At 48.1% G+C, this 20,435-nt stretch overlaps 1 protein-coding gene across 1 annotated transcript in view; it reads right to left on the bottom strand.

The window, feature by feature from the left end:
* ASAP3 (ArfGAP with SH3 domain, ankyrin repeat and PH domain 3) overlaps window positions 1-10,040 on the bottom strand; it is a 48,721-nt gene extending 38,681 nt beyond the window's left edge. The window contains 1 exon segment of the mRNA XM_052635734.1: window positions 9,912-10,040. Coding sequence (XP_052491694.1) covers window positions 9,912-10,040 — 129 coding nt within the window.
* Between the last annotated feature and the right edge of the window lie 10,395 nt (window positions 10,041-20,435).

Below are 20,435 nucleotides of genomic sequence, written 5' to 3'. Positions count from 1 at the left end.
TTGTGATGTGCAGCCAGGACTGAGAATGGAGACGGCTCTCAACAAATGCTTGATGTGGAAAGAAATGGATGGGAGAGAGCAAAGGGCAGAGCTGAGGGGACACCCCGTCTCGTCCAGAATCAGGCTCAGCTACTCATTCCCGGACACTTGCAAGGTACACAAGATTTCTCATTTTGCTCCGGTGCCAGAACTACACAATTTTAGTGCTTACTCACAGTAATTACCTCATCCCTATTGCAATGACCTTCCCCTTTTCTCTGTGGTTACTAATCTACTTAACTATTCTATAAGCAGGGATACTTGTGTTTTCAGTAAAAAAGAATTTTAAAAAATTAAGTATCTGTTATGTGCCAGGTAGATGCTAGAGGCTTTATATGTAATCCCCTCAAAAAACCCCCATAAGACAGTTATCAACACCCTGATTTGCAGATGGGGAAACTGAGGTTCAGACCATTCCAGTCATGTGCCTGAGGTCACATAACCCATAAGAATTCAAACCCAAGTCTGCTTGACTTCAGTTACAGGACTCTCTCCTTCGATCTCAGCCACACCGCTTTATGCTATGGGCTGTCAGTCATCTTTCCATGGGCATGAGTTCTTCTCCCTCCCAGGTGAGTACCTTGTCACATCTATGCCTTCAGAGACTACCATTTTAACACAGCAGATGTTCAATAAATAGTGTTTAACGAGTAACAAACCTTAAGTGAGCATGCACAGCTCACCATAATAGTTTTCACTCTGACTGCTCATCAGAGTTGCCTGGGGAACTTCTGACTGTTCCCTTGCCCAAGTCTCACCACTGGGAGATTCTGATTTGTAGGTCTGGGTGGAGCCAACAACATCTGAAGTTCTTGAAAGCTCAAAGTCAAAACCAAGCCCAGTTAGAAAACCTTTAGCAGGGACTTCTCTGGCAGTCCAGGGGTTAACACACTGTGCTTCCAAACCAAGGGGTGCTGGTTTGATCCCTGCTTGGTGAATTAAGATCTCACATGCCATGCAGTGCAGCCAAAAAAAAATAATAATTTTTAAAAAAGAAAACCTTTAGCAGCTGTTCCCAGCTTAGCCTCCTGTACCTTCACAGTGAGGCCCACTCCCAAAGTTCCCAGAACAAAGGGGGCCCAAAGCCCTGCCCCAGAGTCTGGGGAACTCACTGTGCCCCTGTGGGCTTCAGTGCTGCATATACTCTGAGCCTATCAAAGGACTCTTCTGGCAAAGATATCTGAGGACTATACTACCAAACTGACTTTGCAGAAAGCATTTCCCTTCTACTCTGACCTAAAACTCCAGTTTCTGTCCCCAAACCTGCCTGTGTCACCTTGGTGGCCAGAAACAGCTGAATACCAAGCAAGGAAGTTGGGCCCAAAGACTGAAATTTGGAGAGACAAGGAGACTTTGCAAGACTGGGCTTGAGGCTCACACTCCAGGAGGACCCTGTGTCCTCGTGCAGAGGCAGCCTGGAGTGGGAAGAGGCTGGGCTCAGACAGAGCCGGGTTCTAAATCTGGCCTGGAAAACCCTCTTGGCCCAGGTCCCTGGTTAGCATCCCATGTCTCTACTTCCCTTCTCAGGAAAATTTCTCATCTGTCTCCCCCTCAAATTAGTCCAAGCCGGAGGGGAAAACAGCACTAAGGTCACTTAAGGTGACCTTAAAATAGCACTTAAGGTCACCGATGACCTCCAAGTTGCCAACGTTAGGAGTCATGGCTCTGTCATTTTCTTATTTGACCTCTGGACATCTGAGAGAGCTGAGCATTGCTCCTTCATCGAAACTTTCCTCCCCTGGCTTCTGAGGCACTGCACTCTCTTGATTTCCTTCCTTCCTCCCTGGCAGCTCCTCTATCTCCCTTATTAACTACTCTTCCCATCCTAACCTGTCAGACCTGGAGCTCCCCAGAGCTTGAGCCCAGACTGTCTTCATTCCTTTCCCTGGGGGATCTTATCTACTCCCACTTCTTTAAGCACTAAATGCATTAAATGCAATAAATGCATTATGTAGTTCATAGACCACCTACATGAGCATCTCCTTGGGGTGTGGATTAAGATGCAGATTCCCAGACATTCTCCTGCAGGCTGGTGAGCCTGCCAAGGACATTTCTCATTTCTGCCAGACTGGTATCTAAACCTCTTTCCTACACCTGGGAAATTACTTGCTACGCAAGCCTCAGCAGAGCTTGCCTTCTACAAAAGCTGCCAAGACCAAATTAATGATTTCCAGACTCCCTTGAAGCTAGGGAACAGGAATGCAGGAGCTAGGCTTGGCCAATCAGAGGCACTCAACGCAGACTTTGAATCAGGAGCAGAGAGAGTGGAAGATCATTCTGATACTGATGGCAAAACTGGACAGCAAGGAGATCAAGCCAGTCAATCCGAAAGGAAGTCAACCCTGAATATCATTGGAAGGACTGATGCTGAAGCTCCAATACTTTGGCCAACTGATGCGAAGAGCCAACTCATTGGAAAAGACCCTGATGCTGGGAAAGACTGAGGGCAGGAGAAGGGGGCAACAGAGGATGAGATGGCTGGATGGCATCACTGACTCAATGGCCATGAGTTTGAGCAAACTCCGGGAGATAGTGAAGGACAGGGAAGCATCACATACTGCAGTCTATAGCGTTGCAGAGTCTGACACGACTGAGCGACTGAATAACAACACCAACGGTGAAGGTACCCAGTTCCCAGGGGACAGCGGCGGTACAAGCTGCGGCATTTAATGCATGTCAGCAGTGTCCTCGCCAAACTGGCTCAGGAGAGTGGCTTGGCTGAGATCCCGTCTGCTGCCTTGCCCCAGTTCTCCAGCTTCCCAGAAATCCTGTGAACTACTGAATATTCCCTTTCAGTGAACTTCTTTTCTGTTTAAATCAGCTCAGGTTGGTTTCTGTTACTTGCAATAAGAAGGCTAAGTAAGAAACAGCTATTCAGTAGGACTCTGGGAATGATGCCAGGTGATGCTTACACAGATCCAAGTCTGAAACCCATTATCTCAATGCTGTGTGTGTATGTTAGTCACTCAGTCGTGTCCAATTCTTTGCGATCCCATGGACGATAGCCCACCAGACTCCTTTGTCCGTGGAATTTTTCAGGCAAGGATACTGGAGTGGGTTGCCATTTCCTTCTCCAGGGGATCTTCCCGACTCAGGGATCGAACCCAGGTCTCCTGCATTGCAGGCAGATGCTTTACCGTCTGAGCTGCTAGGGAAGCCTATCTCAATGCTGACAACTCTCAGATGTGTATCTCCTGCCTAGTCCTTTGACCTTCAAATGAATATACCTAAATGTCTTCTTGACTTCTCCACTTGAATGCTTCAAAAACCTATAAGATGTAAAAACAGAATTCTTGACTACCCTCCAAACCTGTTCCTGTCTCAGATTTCTCTTCCTGGGAAGGGGCAATGGCATTCCTCTGTTAGGAATTTGGGAACCATTCTTGACCACTCCCCACATGCATTCCATCAACAAATCCTGCTGTCACTACTTATAAAATCCTTCTAGAATCTGCCCACTTCTCCATCAACCACAGGCCCAATCACTTCTCCCCACAACCACCATCGTCTCTTCCATGAACAGCTGCCAACAGCCTCCCTGGGTCTTCTCCCGACTCCTCCCATCTCATCTCCATGCAGCAGCTGATAACGATCTTTCTAAAATATAAGTTGAGGGGGACTTCCCTGGTGGTTCAGTGGCTAAGACTCCTTGCTCCCAATGCAGGAGGGCCCTGGTTCAATCCCTGGTCAGGGAACTACATCCCACATGGAGCAACTAAGAGTTCGCATGCTGCAACTAAGACCCAGGGCAGCCAGATAAATAAATAAATATTAAAGAAAGCAAATATTAAAAAGAAATAAATAAAAAATATAAATTGGGTCATGTTGCTTGCCTGCAAAATAAATAAAATCCAGACTTGCCACCAGGGCCTACAGACTTGAAGATCATCTGGCCCTTGCTTCCCAAACGCATCTCGGGGGGGCTCTTCCATTTGCCAGGCTATGCTTCTGTTCCTCTGGCTTTCTTTCAGTATCATAAACACTTTAGGTTCTTTACCGACTCAGATGTTCCCTAAGGTGTTCCCTCCAACTAGAGCACCCTCACCCCATTATTATTATTATTATTAATGCTCCTTTTCAGGTTTCGTCTTTTCATTGTCATTCCACTGATATTTTCTGAGCTCCTACTATGGTGCTACGGTCAACACTAGGGATCCAGTGGTGAGAGAGGTTCTTGTCTCATGGAAGTCAAAATCTAGTGAAAAATCATTTTTTAATAAAGTAATTACGCAAGTAAATGTAAAATGTATCTAGGATGTATGCTGCCAAAGACAGCGACACAGGGCTGTTAGGGAGAACAGAGCCAGAGCGAAAGTGGAAAGACAAGTTAGGAGGCCAGTGCAGCATTCCAGGGGAGAGGTGACAGTGACGGGGACCAGGGTCGCGATGTAGAGAAGCAGACAGAGATGCTTAGAAGTGAACACTAATTACCTTTAGTGATGAAGGACATGGAGCTTCTGGCTTGTGTAGCAGAAGAGAGGGAAGGACCTATCTCTGAAAAGGGAAAACTGGAAGGGCTAGCCTGGGGCAGAAGTTGTGACATGGCTTTGGACACACTGACCAAGTGAAAGTGAAACAGCCATGTGAGCAGCTGGACACGAGGGTCTGGGCTGCTGCTGCTGCTGTTAAGTCGCTTCATTCGTGTCCAACTCCGGGCGACCCCATGGACGGCAGCCCACCAGGCTCCCCCATCCCTGGGATTCTCCAGGCAAGAACACTGGAGTGGGTTGCCATTTCCTTCTCCAATGCATGAAAGTGAAAAGTCAAAGTGAAGTCACTCAGTCGTGTCTGACTAGTAGCGACCCCATGGACTGCAGCCTACCAGGCTCCTCTGTCCATGGCATTTTCCAGGCAAGAGTACTGGAGTGGGGTGCCATTGCCTTCTCCAGGGTCTGGGCTAAAGGTACACATATGTGAGCCAGCTGAAGCCAGAACACTGAACCCATGTGTATGGATGAGACTGCCTGCAGAGATGAGGACCCAGAACCAAGCCTCAGGGCAGGCCTAGACAGGGAGGAGGAGCCTCCATGACATTTATGACAGGTGCAATTACTGACCTACTTACTGTCTGTCTTCCCCAGGAGACTATAAGCTCAGTAGAGCAGAGACTGTGTCTCTCTTAATGAGTAATGTGTCTACCCAGGGCCTAATGTGAGGCCTGGCATGGAGCAGCTTCCCTGCACGATGTTGGCCACTGTCCCTCAGCAACGACAGCCTCATCCAATCCTTAGACAACATGATTGGCCGACTTGTCTCTGCTGTCCAGCAAAAAGCCCAAATGCCTAAATGACCCTCAAGACCCTCCAAGTCATGCTGCACGCCTCAGCTCGCCATCTTTTTAATTGCACTACGGCTGAGTTTTCCAAATTGGGGTTCCTCTTCACCTGGATAACCAGAGGCAGAAAACAGGATGAACACAGCGCCTCTCCCTGGAGCCTAGACTGTGCCAAATGGATTGCCATGGACAAGTAGGGGTGAGGGTGGGGACTTTCCAGGTCCTGCTCCTCTTCTCTGAGTAGTGTCTCCTCCCACAGTGTAGGTCTCCGTGGCTGTGTTTCCCTGCCTGGGTCTATCCCTTCATGACCTCTGCTGATGAAACCAGGGGCGGAGACCCAGATTCTGGAACCAGTCCAGAAGGTTGGTGGGCTGGGCCACCAACCTACCAGGAACTTGGAAGTGGGACACAAGACTGGTTTGGTTGCCTTTAGAAGCTGGACCAGTGAGTTCACGTGAAGGTGGGGCTAATGATGCCCGCCCTCCCGGAAGACTGTGTGATGCCCTTGGGGGCCTGGGTGATGATGAGTGAGCAAAAGCACTGCTCAGGGGTGCAGAAAGAAACAGAGGCCGGAGGCAGTGGGAAGGATGAAGCAGCTGCTTTTGCTCCTGACGACTTTGCAGCCTCAAGTGGGGCCTTGGTGAGGCCTGGGTGAGGTCTACTGCTCCCCAGTACCACAAGGCACCTCTAATTCCTTAAAACAAGTTTCCCTTCAACATAGACTTGAGAGGCTTTCTGTTTTTTGCAAACAAAAAAAATCTCTAAGATTACATAATTTCTACCATTTTTTTAAAAACAAAAATGTTATTATTTGGGTAAAACGAGTATTGACACATGACAAAGCAGAACGTAGAATTCACAAGAATACTGAGAATTAAGAATGAAATCCTTTCTAAAATTAGATTCAAAAACAAGCGCTTAAGTTACCAAGGAAAAGATTAATTTGACTCCAAGGAAACTTAAAACTATGCATTATAAGACACGATACTGATTTAGGTAAACATCCCTCTTCACCACCACCCCTTTACTGAGAACACATTTTCTCTGAGGACAGATACTGGGAAGCGTGCACATTTACATAGCAGTTACCTCTGGGGAGAGGACAGGAATCATGAGACATGGTCAGAGGTGACTGCAGCTTTTCTGTTGCCTTTAAATTTTTTAATTAAAAATCAGTATGTCTTTTGTTCAATGAAAACTTCATTAAATTTCCAAAAACAGATACAAAGCACAAGCGTATTTGTGGTGGACTGATTCATCCAAGACCCACTGTACGTTCATTGGTAGTTTAAGATACATGACATATCGTAAAGTCTCAGCATTGTCATAGTGAGACTTAGTGGCTCACTACAAGTCATAGTGGCTTACTTGGTTCCTGAATATGCTTTCTTCCCATCTGTTTCCATATTCATTCACTTGTCCTCTCCACTTAGTGGGGTTCTTCCATCCTTCAAAACTCATCTGGGAAGTGTCAGCTCCTCCAGGAAGCTGTCCCTGACTACATCAGTCTCGCTCCCTGCCTTGCTCCACTGGTCTCATATGGCACTAACCATATCTTTCTCTGTGTACTCTGGATAGACTCCTGGGGCTCCACTTACCAGACAGCAAACCCGAGCAGCATCTTTATGTTCTTGGTGTCTAGCAAAGAAATAGCATGGAGAAATGACACAGAGCAGCCTTAAAGTCAGACAGATCCACAATGTGACACAAGGCAACTGCCTTAATCTCCCTGGGTCCATTTTCACCTGTATTACTGTGAATATCAATGTAACAGTGGCCCAGGACAGGAAGAAGGTGGTTGATAGAATGATTATCTGTTTTAATACTCCCTTATATTTGAACAGTTTTAAATTAAAAACAAAAACCTTTACCAACACAGAGAGGTAAGCAAGGAAGGATTATTAGACCCATCTTAAGGGTAAATAACTGAGGTTCAGAGAAATTACATAGGGAGTTTAGAAGGAAAGCGAATAGGACCAAGGGTTAGAATATTTGGGTGGAAATGCTGATTTTTCCATTCCCCAGCTGTGGGTGCTTAGACAAGTCTATAGTACTCTCTGGATATCAGTTTCCCCATCTGTTTTTTTTTTTTCAGATTTATTTTTTTAATCTTAATTTATTTATTTTTTAATTGAAGGATAATTGTTTTACAGAATTTTGTTGTTTTCTGTCAAACACTGACAAGAATCAGCCATAGGTATACATGTGTCCCCTCCCCATCTTAAATGGGAGTTCCTAGGTGATCGTGACCTTCAAGCGCTTCTCAGCATTGATATTCTAGTTTCCTGTAACCTACCCAGGACCCTCCTTAGCAGGACAGCAAAAAAAAGACTGCAAGTCCCAGGACAGAGCCCTTAGTTACTCCCAGGAAACCAGCTGGAGGACTTGCTTTGAGCATCAGTCACATTTTGATTCAGCCAAATGGAGCTTCAAGAATGGGGGTCAGTCATGCCCAGAACTGAGACTGGGGGAATGCCAGCATCAAACTGCATGTAAATATAAACACAAATGCAAAGCCAAACAGGAAACCTCAGCAAAGTCCAAAGGTCAGAGTCTAACTTTTGAGGCACTGACATGCTGAAGAGAAAAGCTGAATTTGGGTGTCAGAAACCCTCCTGGTGCAAAAATGAACACAGGCATGCACCAAACTAAAGTCTCAAAGGCAAAGATTCGGATTTTGTCAGGCCTACACTGGAGCCAAGGCAGAGTCCTGACAGGAGCCTGCAGCGGCCTCTAGATCCATTCTGAGGACTCCCTCCCCCAGGCGCACACAGTGCTTACCCACACGGAGCCGGGCAAGACCAGATGCACGGGCATAAATGGGCATTTCTGTCCCTGGAGAAAGGTTCATAGTACAGCCCTTTCTCCAGATCCTGCTCTGATTTAACATATTAATGAACAACCCCAACAGGAGTATGAACTGTGAGAGCCCTAAGGATGCTGATCCCACTGACCTCTTCCAGGTCACAAAATGAAGACAATCCTCTGGAGGCTCTCTCTCCTCAAGAGGAGGTTCTGGGCAGTTTCCCTGTAAGCCTCCAGTAAAATACATCCTACATTCACAGGCGGTAGGTTCCAAGCTACTGGTTCTGCTCAAGGAAAGAAGCCAAAGGTCATCGCTGCTTCAAACAAGTACTGCCCCTCCCCCACTATATGCAAGGCATTAGGCTAGGCTGGGGACAACAGAGGATGAGATGGTTGGATGGCATCACCAACTCAATGGACATGAGTTTGAGTAAGCTCTGGTAGTTGGTGATAGACAGGGAAGCCTGGTGTGCTGCAGTACAAGGGGTCGTAAAGAGTCAGACATGAGTGAGAGACTGAACTGACTGAACTGTGAAAGACATGAGGACAAAAAGAGACCCAGCCCTGTCTAAAGAGGTCTGTCAATTAACCCTATAATCATTCCATTAATCAAAATGCATGCGTTACCTACGTGGCCTCATTTAATACCATAGTCCCATGAGGCAAACATTATTATCCCCATTTTACAGATGCCAAAAGTGGAGACACAAACAGATCAGGTCACATGCCCAAGCTCACACAGCTGGCAAACCGCGGAGCCAGAATTTGAACACAGGTCCACCGCCTTCCCCAAAGAGGATGATCTTTCCACAGTCGTCTATCATCACTACTCTAGGATGGGGGTTCAGACAGCAGGGGAGAGGAGAAGGAGGAGAGATTCCCCAAGACATTGGCCCAGAGTATGAGGAACTACTAATCTTTCTATCTGCTACACAGTAGGTGCTCAATATTCTCAGGGTGAAGGATGGAAGGTGAGAGCCACTTGAGGTCCAAAACGCCACCTAAATTCAGGGCACCTTCTGAAAGGGAGCTGCAAAAACACATTATTCTCCTTTGGCCCAAAGCCTCAGGGTGTCTGCCCTAGAATATTCCGGCAGAGGAGGCCCAGGAAAGTGCGGTGGGTCTGGAGAGAAGGAAAGAACTCTGAGCAGGGGAATGGGGTGGGGCAGCCTGCAAAGGCCAAAGGAAAGGCCTGGGACGGCAGTGCTGGAAAAGACAAAGAGGAGAGGGGAGGGGAGAGGAGACTGTAAACTCCTGAACAGCCTGGCCAAGGTGAACCCCGGCTCCTGGCGCCTTCTCCTCCGCATTCATTCCACAACACCAGCCAAATCTCAGAACCAGCAGTCTGGGGGAGAGGGGGCCTCCCTGTTCCCAGGGAGAAGTTTCGTTCAGGACTGTGGCGGGAAGGTAGTCTTCCCAGAAAGGGAGTGACTTAGGGGACGAACTTGTGGGGCTCCAAAGATGAAAACCCAAACAGATGCTGTGAGGCGCTGAGCAAACCCACAAGCGACCCGGCTGCAGGTCATCAAGAACATTGTGGGTATGTCCCTCGACCTGGGAAGTCTGTCGTCGAGGTGACTGCGAGGCCCCCCAGATGGTTCCTCGCCCTCCGCCCCAGGCACTCGACGGGGAGGACCCAGATGTTAGAGATGCGCTCGGTTCTCAAAGATTTAGAGAAGGGGCAGGTTTCTGGGGCGCGGTAAGGACCGTCACTGCTCGGGTCACGCCTGTGAAGGTCAAGGAAAGGCCCTGGGGGGACCCCAGACCCCTCCCACCGCGGCCCTCCTCTCACCTCCTCCCGCGCCAGGGCTGCCCCACGGCACCGGGGCATCCTGGCAGCGAAGGCAGCAGCCCCGCCCGGGGAGCTGAGGTCCTCTGCCGTGACGGCCAGGAACTCGGCGACGCTGAGCTGCTCGGGCATGGCGGGCGCGAGGTGTGGGCGCCGGGGCTGCCGGAATGGGGCCCGGGGGGCGCTTGCTGCACTGAGCGGGGCCGGCCTCTCCGCCAGCCGCGAGCGCAGTCCAAGACTCGGCGTGCCCCGCCCCCTCCGTGCCGCCCCGCCCCCTTCGCCTGGCACTGCCGCGTTCCCCTAAGCGTCCCGGGAGCCCCGACCTTTCCCACCCCGCCCGCTTCTCAGCCCGGCCCACAGCCGTCCAGCCTCTCTCTGCACCTTAGCCGGGACCGCGCGGCCTCGGCCCTCGCCGGGCTCCTCGGCCCCGCCCGTGGCCTCCCGGCCCCTGAGAACCCCGCCCCTGGCTTACTGCCCCGCCCCCGGCCCATCGGCCCCGCCCCTGGCCTCCCGGCTCCTAAGAGCCCCGCCCCTGGCTCACTACCCGGTCCCCGGTCCATCGACCCCGCCCCCTGGCCGCCCGACTCCTAAGAGCCCCGCCCCTGGCTCACTACCCCGCCCCCGGCCCATCGGCCCCGGCCCCTGGCCTCCCGGCTCCTGAAAACCCCGCCCCTGGCTCGCTGCCCCGCCCCCGGCCCATCGGCCCCGCCCCCGGCTCGCGTCACCGCCCTTAGCCCCTCAGAGGGCTCCGAGTCCCCTCTCGGTGCGTCTCTGCCGGGTCCTTCGGCCTCCCTGAAAGCTCCTCCGCCCGGCCTCGCTCTCGGCGCGTCCAGGGCTCCGCCCGTTTGTCGGGCTCCGGGGCCTCTGAGCTTACCCTCCCTCCCAAAGCCCGGGACCCCATCTCCGCACCCCTCCTGAATGCACCCTGCGTCTTCTCTCCTGTCTGTTGGTTCGCAGCCCTCACGATCTCACCCTTCAGCATTATCCCCACCCGGTCCGTCATCGCTTTCTCGAGCCCGGGATCGGAGGGCTCTCGGTGCCCTGCCGGCGCCCCGGATCTCCCCACCCCTCCCTTGCCCCGCACACCAGTTTCTGTGCCTCTGCTCGGCCAGGACCGCCCACACCCGCCCCTTGGCTCTGTTCCTAACCGTGGACCGTGCCTCCGGGGTCTGTGTGTCTTGGTGACCTAGCTAGCTGTGATTTAAGGGAAAGTACGTCCCTTCTTGGAACCTCAGTTTCGTTCTCTGCAGAATGGGAAGTCTAATGCCACTTGGTTGTGATTTGGGCAGGAGGGAGCCTCACACGTGCGTGTACCCAACAGGCGCCCAGGAACTGGTTCCCCACTACCCCTTACCCAGCCCTCTCACCCACACCTTCATTCTTTCTGGGCTCAGTCTCCTGCCTTTCACCGACTCACCATCCCGACCAGGCTCAAGACTACCACTCCTTCGCACCCACTAAACTCTGCCTCTTGGGAAAGGACGTATATATTTGGGTGGATGAGGGATGGTGTTCAGGATAAAAATCCACTTAGGTTTAGTTCTGGAGCATGAGGTCCTCTAGAAAATATCAGGAAGCACTGCGCTGAAGAGCATTGGCTTTGGAGTCAGATCTCAGTTCCCATCCTGGCACTGCTGTGGACCAAGCTGTACACAGCTGAGTGAATTGCTTGCTTCTCTAAGCTTGAATCTCCCCCCTTTTGAAATGATCTCATGGTATTTCACCCCACTACCTTATTGAGAAGAGTATCTAGCTAGCCAGTAGTTGCAGCACATGGGCTCAGTAGCTGTGATGCATGAACTTTGTTGCTCCATGCTGCCTGGAATCCTTTCCGATCAGGGATCAAACCTATGTCCCCTGCATTGGCAGGCAGATCCCCATCCACTGAGCCACCAGGGAAATTCCTCTGGGTGTATCTTAAAGGCTGGACCCCTTGCTCTTCTCACTCCACCCAGGCTTCCTGGAAACCTTCATGCAATCCCAACAGCTCTCCTTACACCATTTATGTTGATGTCTTCTCTGGTCATTTCCTCTGTAACAAATTACCCCAAATTTGGCGGCTTAAAACAACACCTATTTATTCTCTTATAGTCCTAAAGGTCAGAAGTCTGAAGTTTACTGGACTGAAATCGAGGTATCAGCGGGGCCACACTCCCTCCAAAGGCTCTAGAGGAGAATTTGTTTCCTCACCTTCTCCAGCTTCTAGAACTACATTCCTTGCATTCTTTGGCCTGGGGCAAAGTTCGCATCTTAAAGGCCATCTTGCTTCTGTGTCATATTACCTTCTTTTCTGTGGTCAAATTTCCCTTGATCTCCATCTTATAAGCATGTTTATGGTTACATTTTTGGCCCATCCAGAGGATCTGGGATAACCTCCCCTCCTCAAGATCCTTAAATTAATCACATCTGCAAAATTCCTTTTGCCATAGACAATGACAGGTTCTAAGTATTAGGACCTGGGTATCTTTGGGGGCTGTTACTGAGCCTATCTTGCAAGACTCTTTCTCCAGCCTGGAACCTTCTCTGGCTTAAGATCTATGTATATAACCATTTACGGGATGGTTTCATGTGACTACCTCACAGTCTGCGTGTCCAAAACTGAACTGGCCATCTTGTACCTCACTCCTTCTCTCTCTGTCTTGGTGGAAGGCATCACTGTGCCCCCTGGAAATCATACTCCCCATCTCCTTCCACCAGCCTTCACTCAGTCATTATCACTACTTCCTAAATGTCTCACAAACATGGTCACCTTCTCCATTTCCTGGCCAGCGCTAGTTCAGATCACACCACCTCTCATCTCCTCACCAGTCTCTCTCCCCCTAGTCTTGCATATCTGGTCTGCTTCTCCCCTCCTTAGAATTCTCCAATGACCCCCATTGCTCTCTGAGTGAAAGGCAAACTTCTCCATGGCTATCTGGTCCTATATGATCTCTTGCTCCTGCCATTTACAGCCTTACCTCTCATCTCTCCTCGCCTGCCATTAACGGAAGAGAAAAGACAGCAGAAATTGAAGTCTCTCAGTCGTGTCTGACTCTTTGCGACCCCATGGACTGTAGCCTACCAGGCTTCTCCATCCATGGGATTTTCCAGGCAAGATTACTGGGTTGTCATTTCCTTCTCCAGGGGATCTTCCTGACCCAGGGATTGAACCAGGGTCTCCCACACTGCAGGCAGACAGTTGACCATCTGAGCCACCAGGGAAACACAGCTCTCTTATTATTCTTCCCATAACATATCCCAGCCTGCTTTCAGCTGCTCAGAGAAGATGTCAGTTCCTCCAGGAAGCCTTCGTTAATGTTTTTTCTGGGACTCCCACTGGACTCAGTACCCTTTGCCCCATCACTTCTCAATGAAGGCTGTAGTCACCTATTTGCTGGTCTGGGTCTCTGGCCCATTTATATATTGAACACTTACTATGTACTGGGGCTTCCCTTGTAGCTCAGTCAGTAAAGAATCTGCCTGTAATGTAGGAGACCCGGGTTTGATTCCTGAGTCAGGAAGATCCCCTGGAGAAGGAAATGGCAACCCGCTGTAATCATCTATTTGCTGGTCTGGGTTTCCGGCCCACTTATTTATTGAGCACTTACTATGTGCTCTGGTTTCCCTGGTGGCTCAGATGGTAAAGAGTCTGCCTGCAGTTTGGGAGACCCAGGTTCGATCCCTGGGTCAGGAAGATCCCCTGGAGAAGGAAATGGCAACCCACTGGAAAATCCCATGGATGGAGGAGCCTGGCAAGCTACAGTCCATGGGGCTGCAAACAGTCAGAGATGACTGAGCGACTTCACTTTCTACTTTCTTTCTACTATGTACTAGTGACAGAGCCAAGGGCTATACAAGCAATACCTCACTCAATACCTACGACAACCCAAGGAGGTGGGGAACATTATTCTTCCTGTCTCTGTGTTAGAGATGGAAAAAACCAAGGCTTAGAGGGGTTGTTAATTTGTGTAAAGTCAGAATGAATGACCCACTTATTTTGGCTTCCCTGGTGGCTCAGAGGGTAAAGTGTCTGCTTGCAATGTGGGAGACCTGGGTTCGATCCCTGGGTTGGGAAGATCCCCTGGAGAAGGGAATAGCTACCCACTCCAGTCCTCTTGCCTGGAAAATTCCATAGATGGAGGAGCCTGGTAGGCTACAGCCCATGGGATTGCAAAAAGGTGATCACCACTGAGCAACTTCACTCTCAGAATGAATGAATAATGTAACCAAGACTGCAACCCAGGTCTGCATGACTCCAGAGCTTTTGCTTTAGTTTTATTATTAATCACCAAACTATGCTACCTAACTAGAAAATATTGCCTCTTATAAATTAGGTAGATATACATGTTCCGTATATTCTCTCCTATAATTAAAACGTGACAACCCACAGAGGCAGAATACGATCATAATACCTTGCTCCTCCTGCTAAGTCGCTTCAGTCATGTCCAACTCTTCATGACCCCATGGACTGCAGCCCACCAGGCTCCTCCATCCATGGGATTTTCCAGGCAAGAGGACTGGAGTGGGTTGCCAACGCCTTCTCCAATAATACCTTGCAAGCTAACAAATTCCTCACTATTTTGTAAAGCAACCTCTTCAGTGTCAAATCCCCTACCAGATACTCAAACCAAGAGACACGTACTTTGAAGGTGGGTCACTTTCTGAAGTACAGTTCTATTTCAAGACTTTTGGGAGAAAATGAATAATAAATAATAAATAAATTACAGTATTATTTGGAAATAAGATAAACCCAGAGCAATATCAGGGTAGGTTAAAAATTTTATTTTGTTCAGGCCACACTGCACTGCATGTGGGATCTTAGTTCCCTGACCAGGGATTGAATGTGGGCCCCAGCAGTGCAAGCACTGAGCCCTAACAACTGGACCACCAGGGAACGTTTCAGGAAGTTTTAAAGGAAACATTTCCAGTTGCTGGAAATTTCCAGTTGCTTCTGGTTGTTTCTCCAGATGGCCCTACATAAACATTCACTTTACTAAGTCTATTTCAAGAGAAGAGTTTGAGATACACTACTTATAAAATCACTGTTTCTAGGTCCCTGGACCAACCTGTGTAAATTCAGCTCCCTGGAATTCACTTGTTCACTCAATAAACGTTTATCAAGCAGTTCTAGGTGTACTCTTGAGTGAAAAATGAGGAGTGAGAAGGCTTTGGATACAAAGATGGGCAAGATAGGGAGTGATTCTCAGAGAACTTGTACTTAAAAATGCCCTTGAATAGATGTTATGGGAACTAGGAATGGGGAAGGGCAAAGAGTCCTTTGGTGTCTGGCTCAGGGAAGCTGGGGAGGCTTCAGAGAAGAAGGGGACCTGATCTGAACCCTGAAGGATTTGAAGGAGTTGGGACAGAATGAGCAAAGACAGGGAAGAAAGTACAGAAAAGTCCGTTCCCATCAGCGTGAACACAGGCTGCAATACCTCCCATAAGAAAGCAACTCCTCTTGGATTCTAACTTCTCCTCTAGCCGCTGCCCTGTTTCTCTGCTCCTCTTTGCAACTGAAGTCATTGAAAAGTCACCACTATATTCACAGTTAAGTATCCAATTCCTTTCTTCTGATATTTTTCTTTTCAATAAAATAACGCTTTGTTTTTATTTAAATATTATGTGAGCAATTCAATTACATTGGAATTTTCCCTAAATTTCTAGGTTTGGGGTAATCTTTAGATGTTTGCTATAATATAATGCTTTCAAACTGTGGTGTTGGAGGAGACTCTTGAGAGTCCCTTGGACAGCAAGGAAATCAAACTAGTCAATCCTAAAGGAAATCAACCCTGAATATTCATTGGAATGACTGATGCGAAAGCTGTCAGTCAATACTTCGGGCACCTGTTTCAAAGAGCCAACTCACTGGAAAAGACTCTGACATTGGGAAAGACTGAGGGCAAGAGGAGCAGGGGGCAGCAGAGGGTGAAATGGTTGGATGGCATCATCGACTCAATGGGCATGAATTTGTGCAAACTCTGGGAGATAGTGAAGGCCAGGGAAGTCTGGCATGCTGCAGTCCACAGGGTCACAAGAGTAAGACACAACTGAGTGACTGAAAAACAACAATCATATCATGCCCAAGATTATATTTATATTGAATTTATATAGAGGAGAAAAATGTAAGAATTCCAGCATTTGATATACCTAATGCAAAACTCTCTTTTAGATTCACAACTTTTTAAACAGAACTTCTTAAGATAGCTTCTCTTTATCTATACCACCAGTAGTATAGAATCAGGAGTAATTGAGCATCAGCCTCATTGGATTGCTTTGCTTGGTTTTGGGTCATGGGCAAATTGCCATCTGTCAAGTGGAGACTCCAGCATGTTGCTGGGACTGAGCAGTGGGGAGGGTGAGAAGCGAGCTCACTGGGCAGAGGAGGACTTCAGGAAGGAGGCCACTCCTGAGTGCTACTATTCTGCTCCCTCTGACCAGGTTTTTGTTCTCACTAACCCCTGAAACTGTTCTCCAATGACCCTCAAGCTTAAAACTCCAGCCTGGACCTCTCCCCTGAACTCCAGGCACCTGTCTCCAACCACCTCCTTGACACTCCTACCTGAAAATCTATTAGGGCATCTTGAGCTTAATGTGTCCAAAGGTGAACTCTGGATTTCCCTTCCCAAACCTTTCCCCCCACATCAGAAGACCCATTGGCTCTTCCTCAAAATAGATCTAGAATCCACCACCCCTCACCTCTTCACTGCTACCAGCCTGATCCCAGCCACCATCATCTCTTGCCCACATTCCTTTGGAAGGCTTCGGATTGGTCTCTCTGCTTCCACCCTGGCTCCTCTACAGGTTGTTCTCAACGGAGCAGCAAGTGAGCCTTTAAAACATCGTGTCAGATTATGTAGTTTCACACCTCAAAACCCTCTAATGGTGTCTCATTTCACCCAGACTAGACGCCAAGTCCTTGCATGGCTTGCAATTCTTGTATAATCTCTCTCTCTGAGCTCATCCACTCTTCCCCATGTTCCCCACCTCTGCTCCAGCCACATTGACTGCCTTGTTCCTTATTTTAAACTTTGATTGGAGTATAGCTCCTTTACAATGTTGTGTAAGTTTCTACCATACTGCGAAGTTGGATCAGCAATATGTATACAGACAGCCCTTTTTTTTTTTGGATTTCCTTCCCATTTGGTCACCACAGAGCAATGAGCGGAGTTTCCTGTGCTGTACAGTAGGTTCTCATTAGCTACCTATTTTATACCTAGTAGTGTGTATATGGAGAAGGCAATGACACCCCACTCCAGCCCTCTTGCCTGGAAAATCCCATGGGGGGAGGAGCCTGGTGAGCTGCAGTCCATGGGGTTGCTAGGAGTCGGACACGACTGAGCGACTTCACTTTCACTTTTCACTTTCATGCATTGGAGAAGGAAATGGCAACCCAGTCCAGTGTTCTTGCCTGGAGAATCCCAGGGACAGGGGAGCCTGGTGGGCTGCCGTCTATGGGGTCGCACAGAATCGGACATGACTGAAGTGACTTAGCAGCAGCAGCAGCAGTGTGTATATGACAATCCCAGTCTCCCAATTCATCCCACACCCTTTTCATCCCCCTGGTGTCCATACGTGCCTCTACATTTGTGTCTATTTCTGCTTTGCAAATAGGTTAATCTATACCATTTTTCTAGATTCCACGTTTGCGTTAATATATGATATTTATTCTTCTTTTTCTGACTTACTTCACTCTGTATGACAGTCTCAGGGCCATCCGTGTCTCTGCAGATGGCACAGCTTCATTCCTTTCTATGGCTGAGTGACATTCCCCTGTGTATATGGGCTACATCTTCTTTATCCATTCCTCTGTTGATAGCCATTTACGTTGCTTCCATGTCCTGGTTACTGTAAATAGTGCTGCAGTGAACACTGGGCTGCGTGTCTCTTTTTAAATTATGGTTTTCTCTAGGGACTTCCTTGTTCCTTGAACGCACTAGGCACAGTCCTACCTCCAGACCTTTGCACTGGCTGCTCTTCCTGCCTAGAATGCTCTTCCACTGGACATCAGTTCAGTTCAGCTTCAGTCGCTGAGTTGTGTCCGACTCTTTGCCACCCCATGAATCGCAGCATGCCAGGCCTCCCTGTCCATCACCAACTCCCAGAGTTCACTCAAACTCACGTCCATTGAGTTGGTGATGCCATCCAGCCATCTCATCCTGGGTCGTCCCCTTCTCCTCCTGCCCCCAATCCCTCCCAGCATCAGTCATTTCCAATGAGTCAACTCTTCGCATGAGGTGGCCAAAGTACTGGAGCTTCAGCTTTAGCATCATTCCTTTCAAAGAACACCCAGGGCTGATCTCCTTCAGAATGGACTGGTTGGAGCTCCTTGCAATCCAAGGGACTCTCAAGAGTCTTCTCCAACACCACAGTTCAAAAGCATCAGTTCTTCGGCACTCAGCTTTCTTCACAGTCCAACTCTCACATCCATACATGACCACAGGAAAAACCATAGTGTTGGCTAGACAGATCTTTGTTGGCAAAGTAATGTCTTTGCTTTTGAATATGCTATCTAGGTTGGTCATAACTTTCCTTTCAAGGAGTAAGCGTCTTTTAATTTCATGGCTGCAATCACCATCTGCAGTGATTTTGGAGCCCTAAAAAATAAAGTCTGACACTGTTTCCACTGTTTCTCATCTATTTCCCATGAAGTGATGGGACCAGATGCCACGATCTTAGTTTTCTGAATGTTGAGCTTTAAGCCAACATTTTCGCTCTCCTCTTTCACTTTCATCACAAGGCTTTTTAGTTCCTCTTCACTTTCTGCCATAAGGGTGGTGTCATCTGCATATCTGAGGTTACTGATATTTCCCCTGGCAATCTTGATTCCAGCTTGTGCTTCATCCATTCCAGCGTTTCTCATGATGTACTCTGCATAGACATTAAATAAGCACGGTGACAATATACAGTCTTGACGTACTCCTTTTCCTATTTGGAACCAGTCTGTTGTTCCATGTCCAGTTCTAACTGTTGCTTCCTGACCTGCATACAGGTTTCTCTAGAGGCAGGTCAGGTGGTCTGGTATGCCCATCTCTTGAAGAATTTTCCACAGTTTATTGTGATCCACACAGTCAAAGGCTTTGGCATAGTCAATAAAGCAGAAATAGATGTTTTTCTGGAACTCTCTTGCTTTTTCCATGATCCAGCAGATGTTGGCAATTTGATCTCTGGTTCCTCTGCCTTTTCTAAAACCAGCTTGAACATCTGAAATTTCACAGTTCATGTACTGCTGAAGCCTAGCTTGGAGAATTTTGAGCACTACTTTACCAGCATGTGAGATGAGTGCAATTGTGTGGTAGTTTGAGCATTATTTGGCATTGCCTATCTTTGGGATTGGAATGAAAATGGACCTTTTCCAGTCCTGTGGCCACTGCTGAGTTTTCCAAATTTGCTGGCATGTTGAGTGCAGCACTTTCACAGCATCATCTTTCAGGATTTGAAATAGCTCAACTGGAATTCCATCACCTCCACTAGCTTTGTTCATAGTGATGCTTTCTAAGGCCCACTTGACTTCACATTCCAGGATGTCTGGCTCTAGGTGAGTGATCACACCATCGTGATTATCTGGGTCATGAAGATCTTTTTTGTACAGTTCTTCTGTGTATTCTTGCCACCTCTTCTTAATACCTTCTGCTCTGTTAGGTCCATACCATCTCTGTCCTTTATCGAGCCCATCTTTGCATGAAATGTTCCCTTGGTATCTCTAATTTTCTTGAAGAGATCTCTAGTCTTTCCCATTCTGTTGTTTTCCTCTATTTCTTTGCACTGATCACTGAGGAAGGCTTTCTTATCTCTCCTTGCTATTCTTTGGAACTCTGCATTCAAATGGGTATATTTTTCTTTTTCTCCTTTGCTTCTCACTTCTCTTCTTTTCACAGCTATTTGTAAGGCCTCCTCAAACAGCCATTTTGCTTGTTTGCATTTCTTTTCCATGGGGATGGTCTTGATCCCTGTCTCCTGTACAATGTCATGAACCTCCGTCCATCGTTCATCAGGCACTCTGTCTATCAGATCTAGTCCTTTAAATCTATTTCTCACTTCTACTGTATAATCATAAGGGATTTGATTTAGGTCATACCTGAATGGTCTAGTGGTTTTCCCCACTTTCTTCAATTTAAGTCTGAATTTGGCAATAAGTTCATGATCTGAGCCACAGTCAGCTCCCGGTCTTGTTTTTGCTGACTGTATAGAGCTTCTCCATCTTTGGCTACAAAGAATAGAATCCGTCTGATTTTGGTGTTGACCATCTGGTGATGTCCATGTGTAGAGTCTTCTCTTGTGTTGTTGGAAGAGGGTGTTTGCTACGACCAGTGCGTTCTCTTGGCACAACTCTATTAGTCTTTGCCCTGCTTCATTCCAAGGCCAAATTTACCTGTTACTCCAGGTGTTTCTTGACTTCCTACTTTTGCATTCCAGTTCCTTTTAATGAAAAGGACATCTCTTTTGGGTGCTTGTTCTAAAAGGTCTTGTAGGTCTTCATAGAACTGTTCAGCTTCTTCAGCGTTACTGGTTGGGGCATAGGCTTGGATTACTGTGATACTGAATGGTTTG

The sequence above is a fragment of the Budorcas taxicolor genome, chromosome 2 (assembly GCF_023091745.1).
Source record: "Budorcas taxicolor isolate Tak-1 chromosome 2, Takin1.1, whole genome shotgun sequence".
Classification (NCBI taxonomy): Eukaryota; Metazoa; Chordata; class Mammalia; order Artiodactyla; family Bovidae; genus Budorcas; species Budorcas taxicolor.
This window is presented reverse-complemented; position numbering and strand designations above follow the sequence as displayed.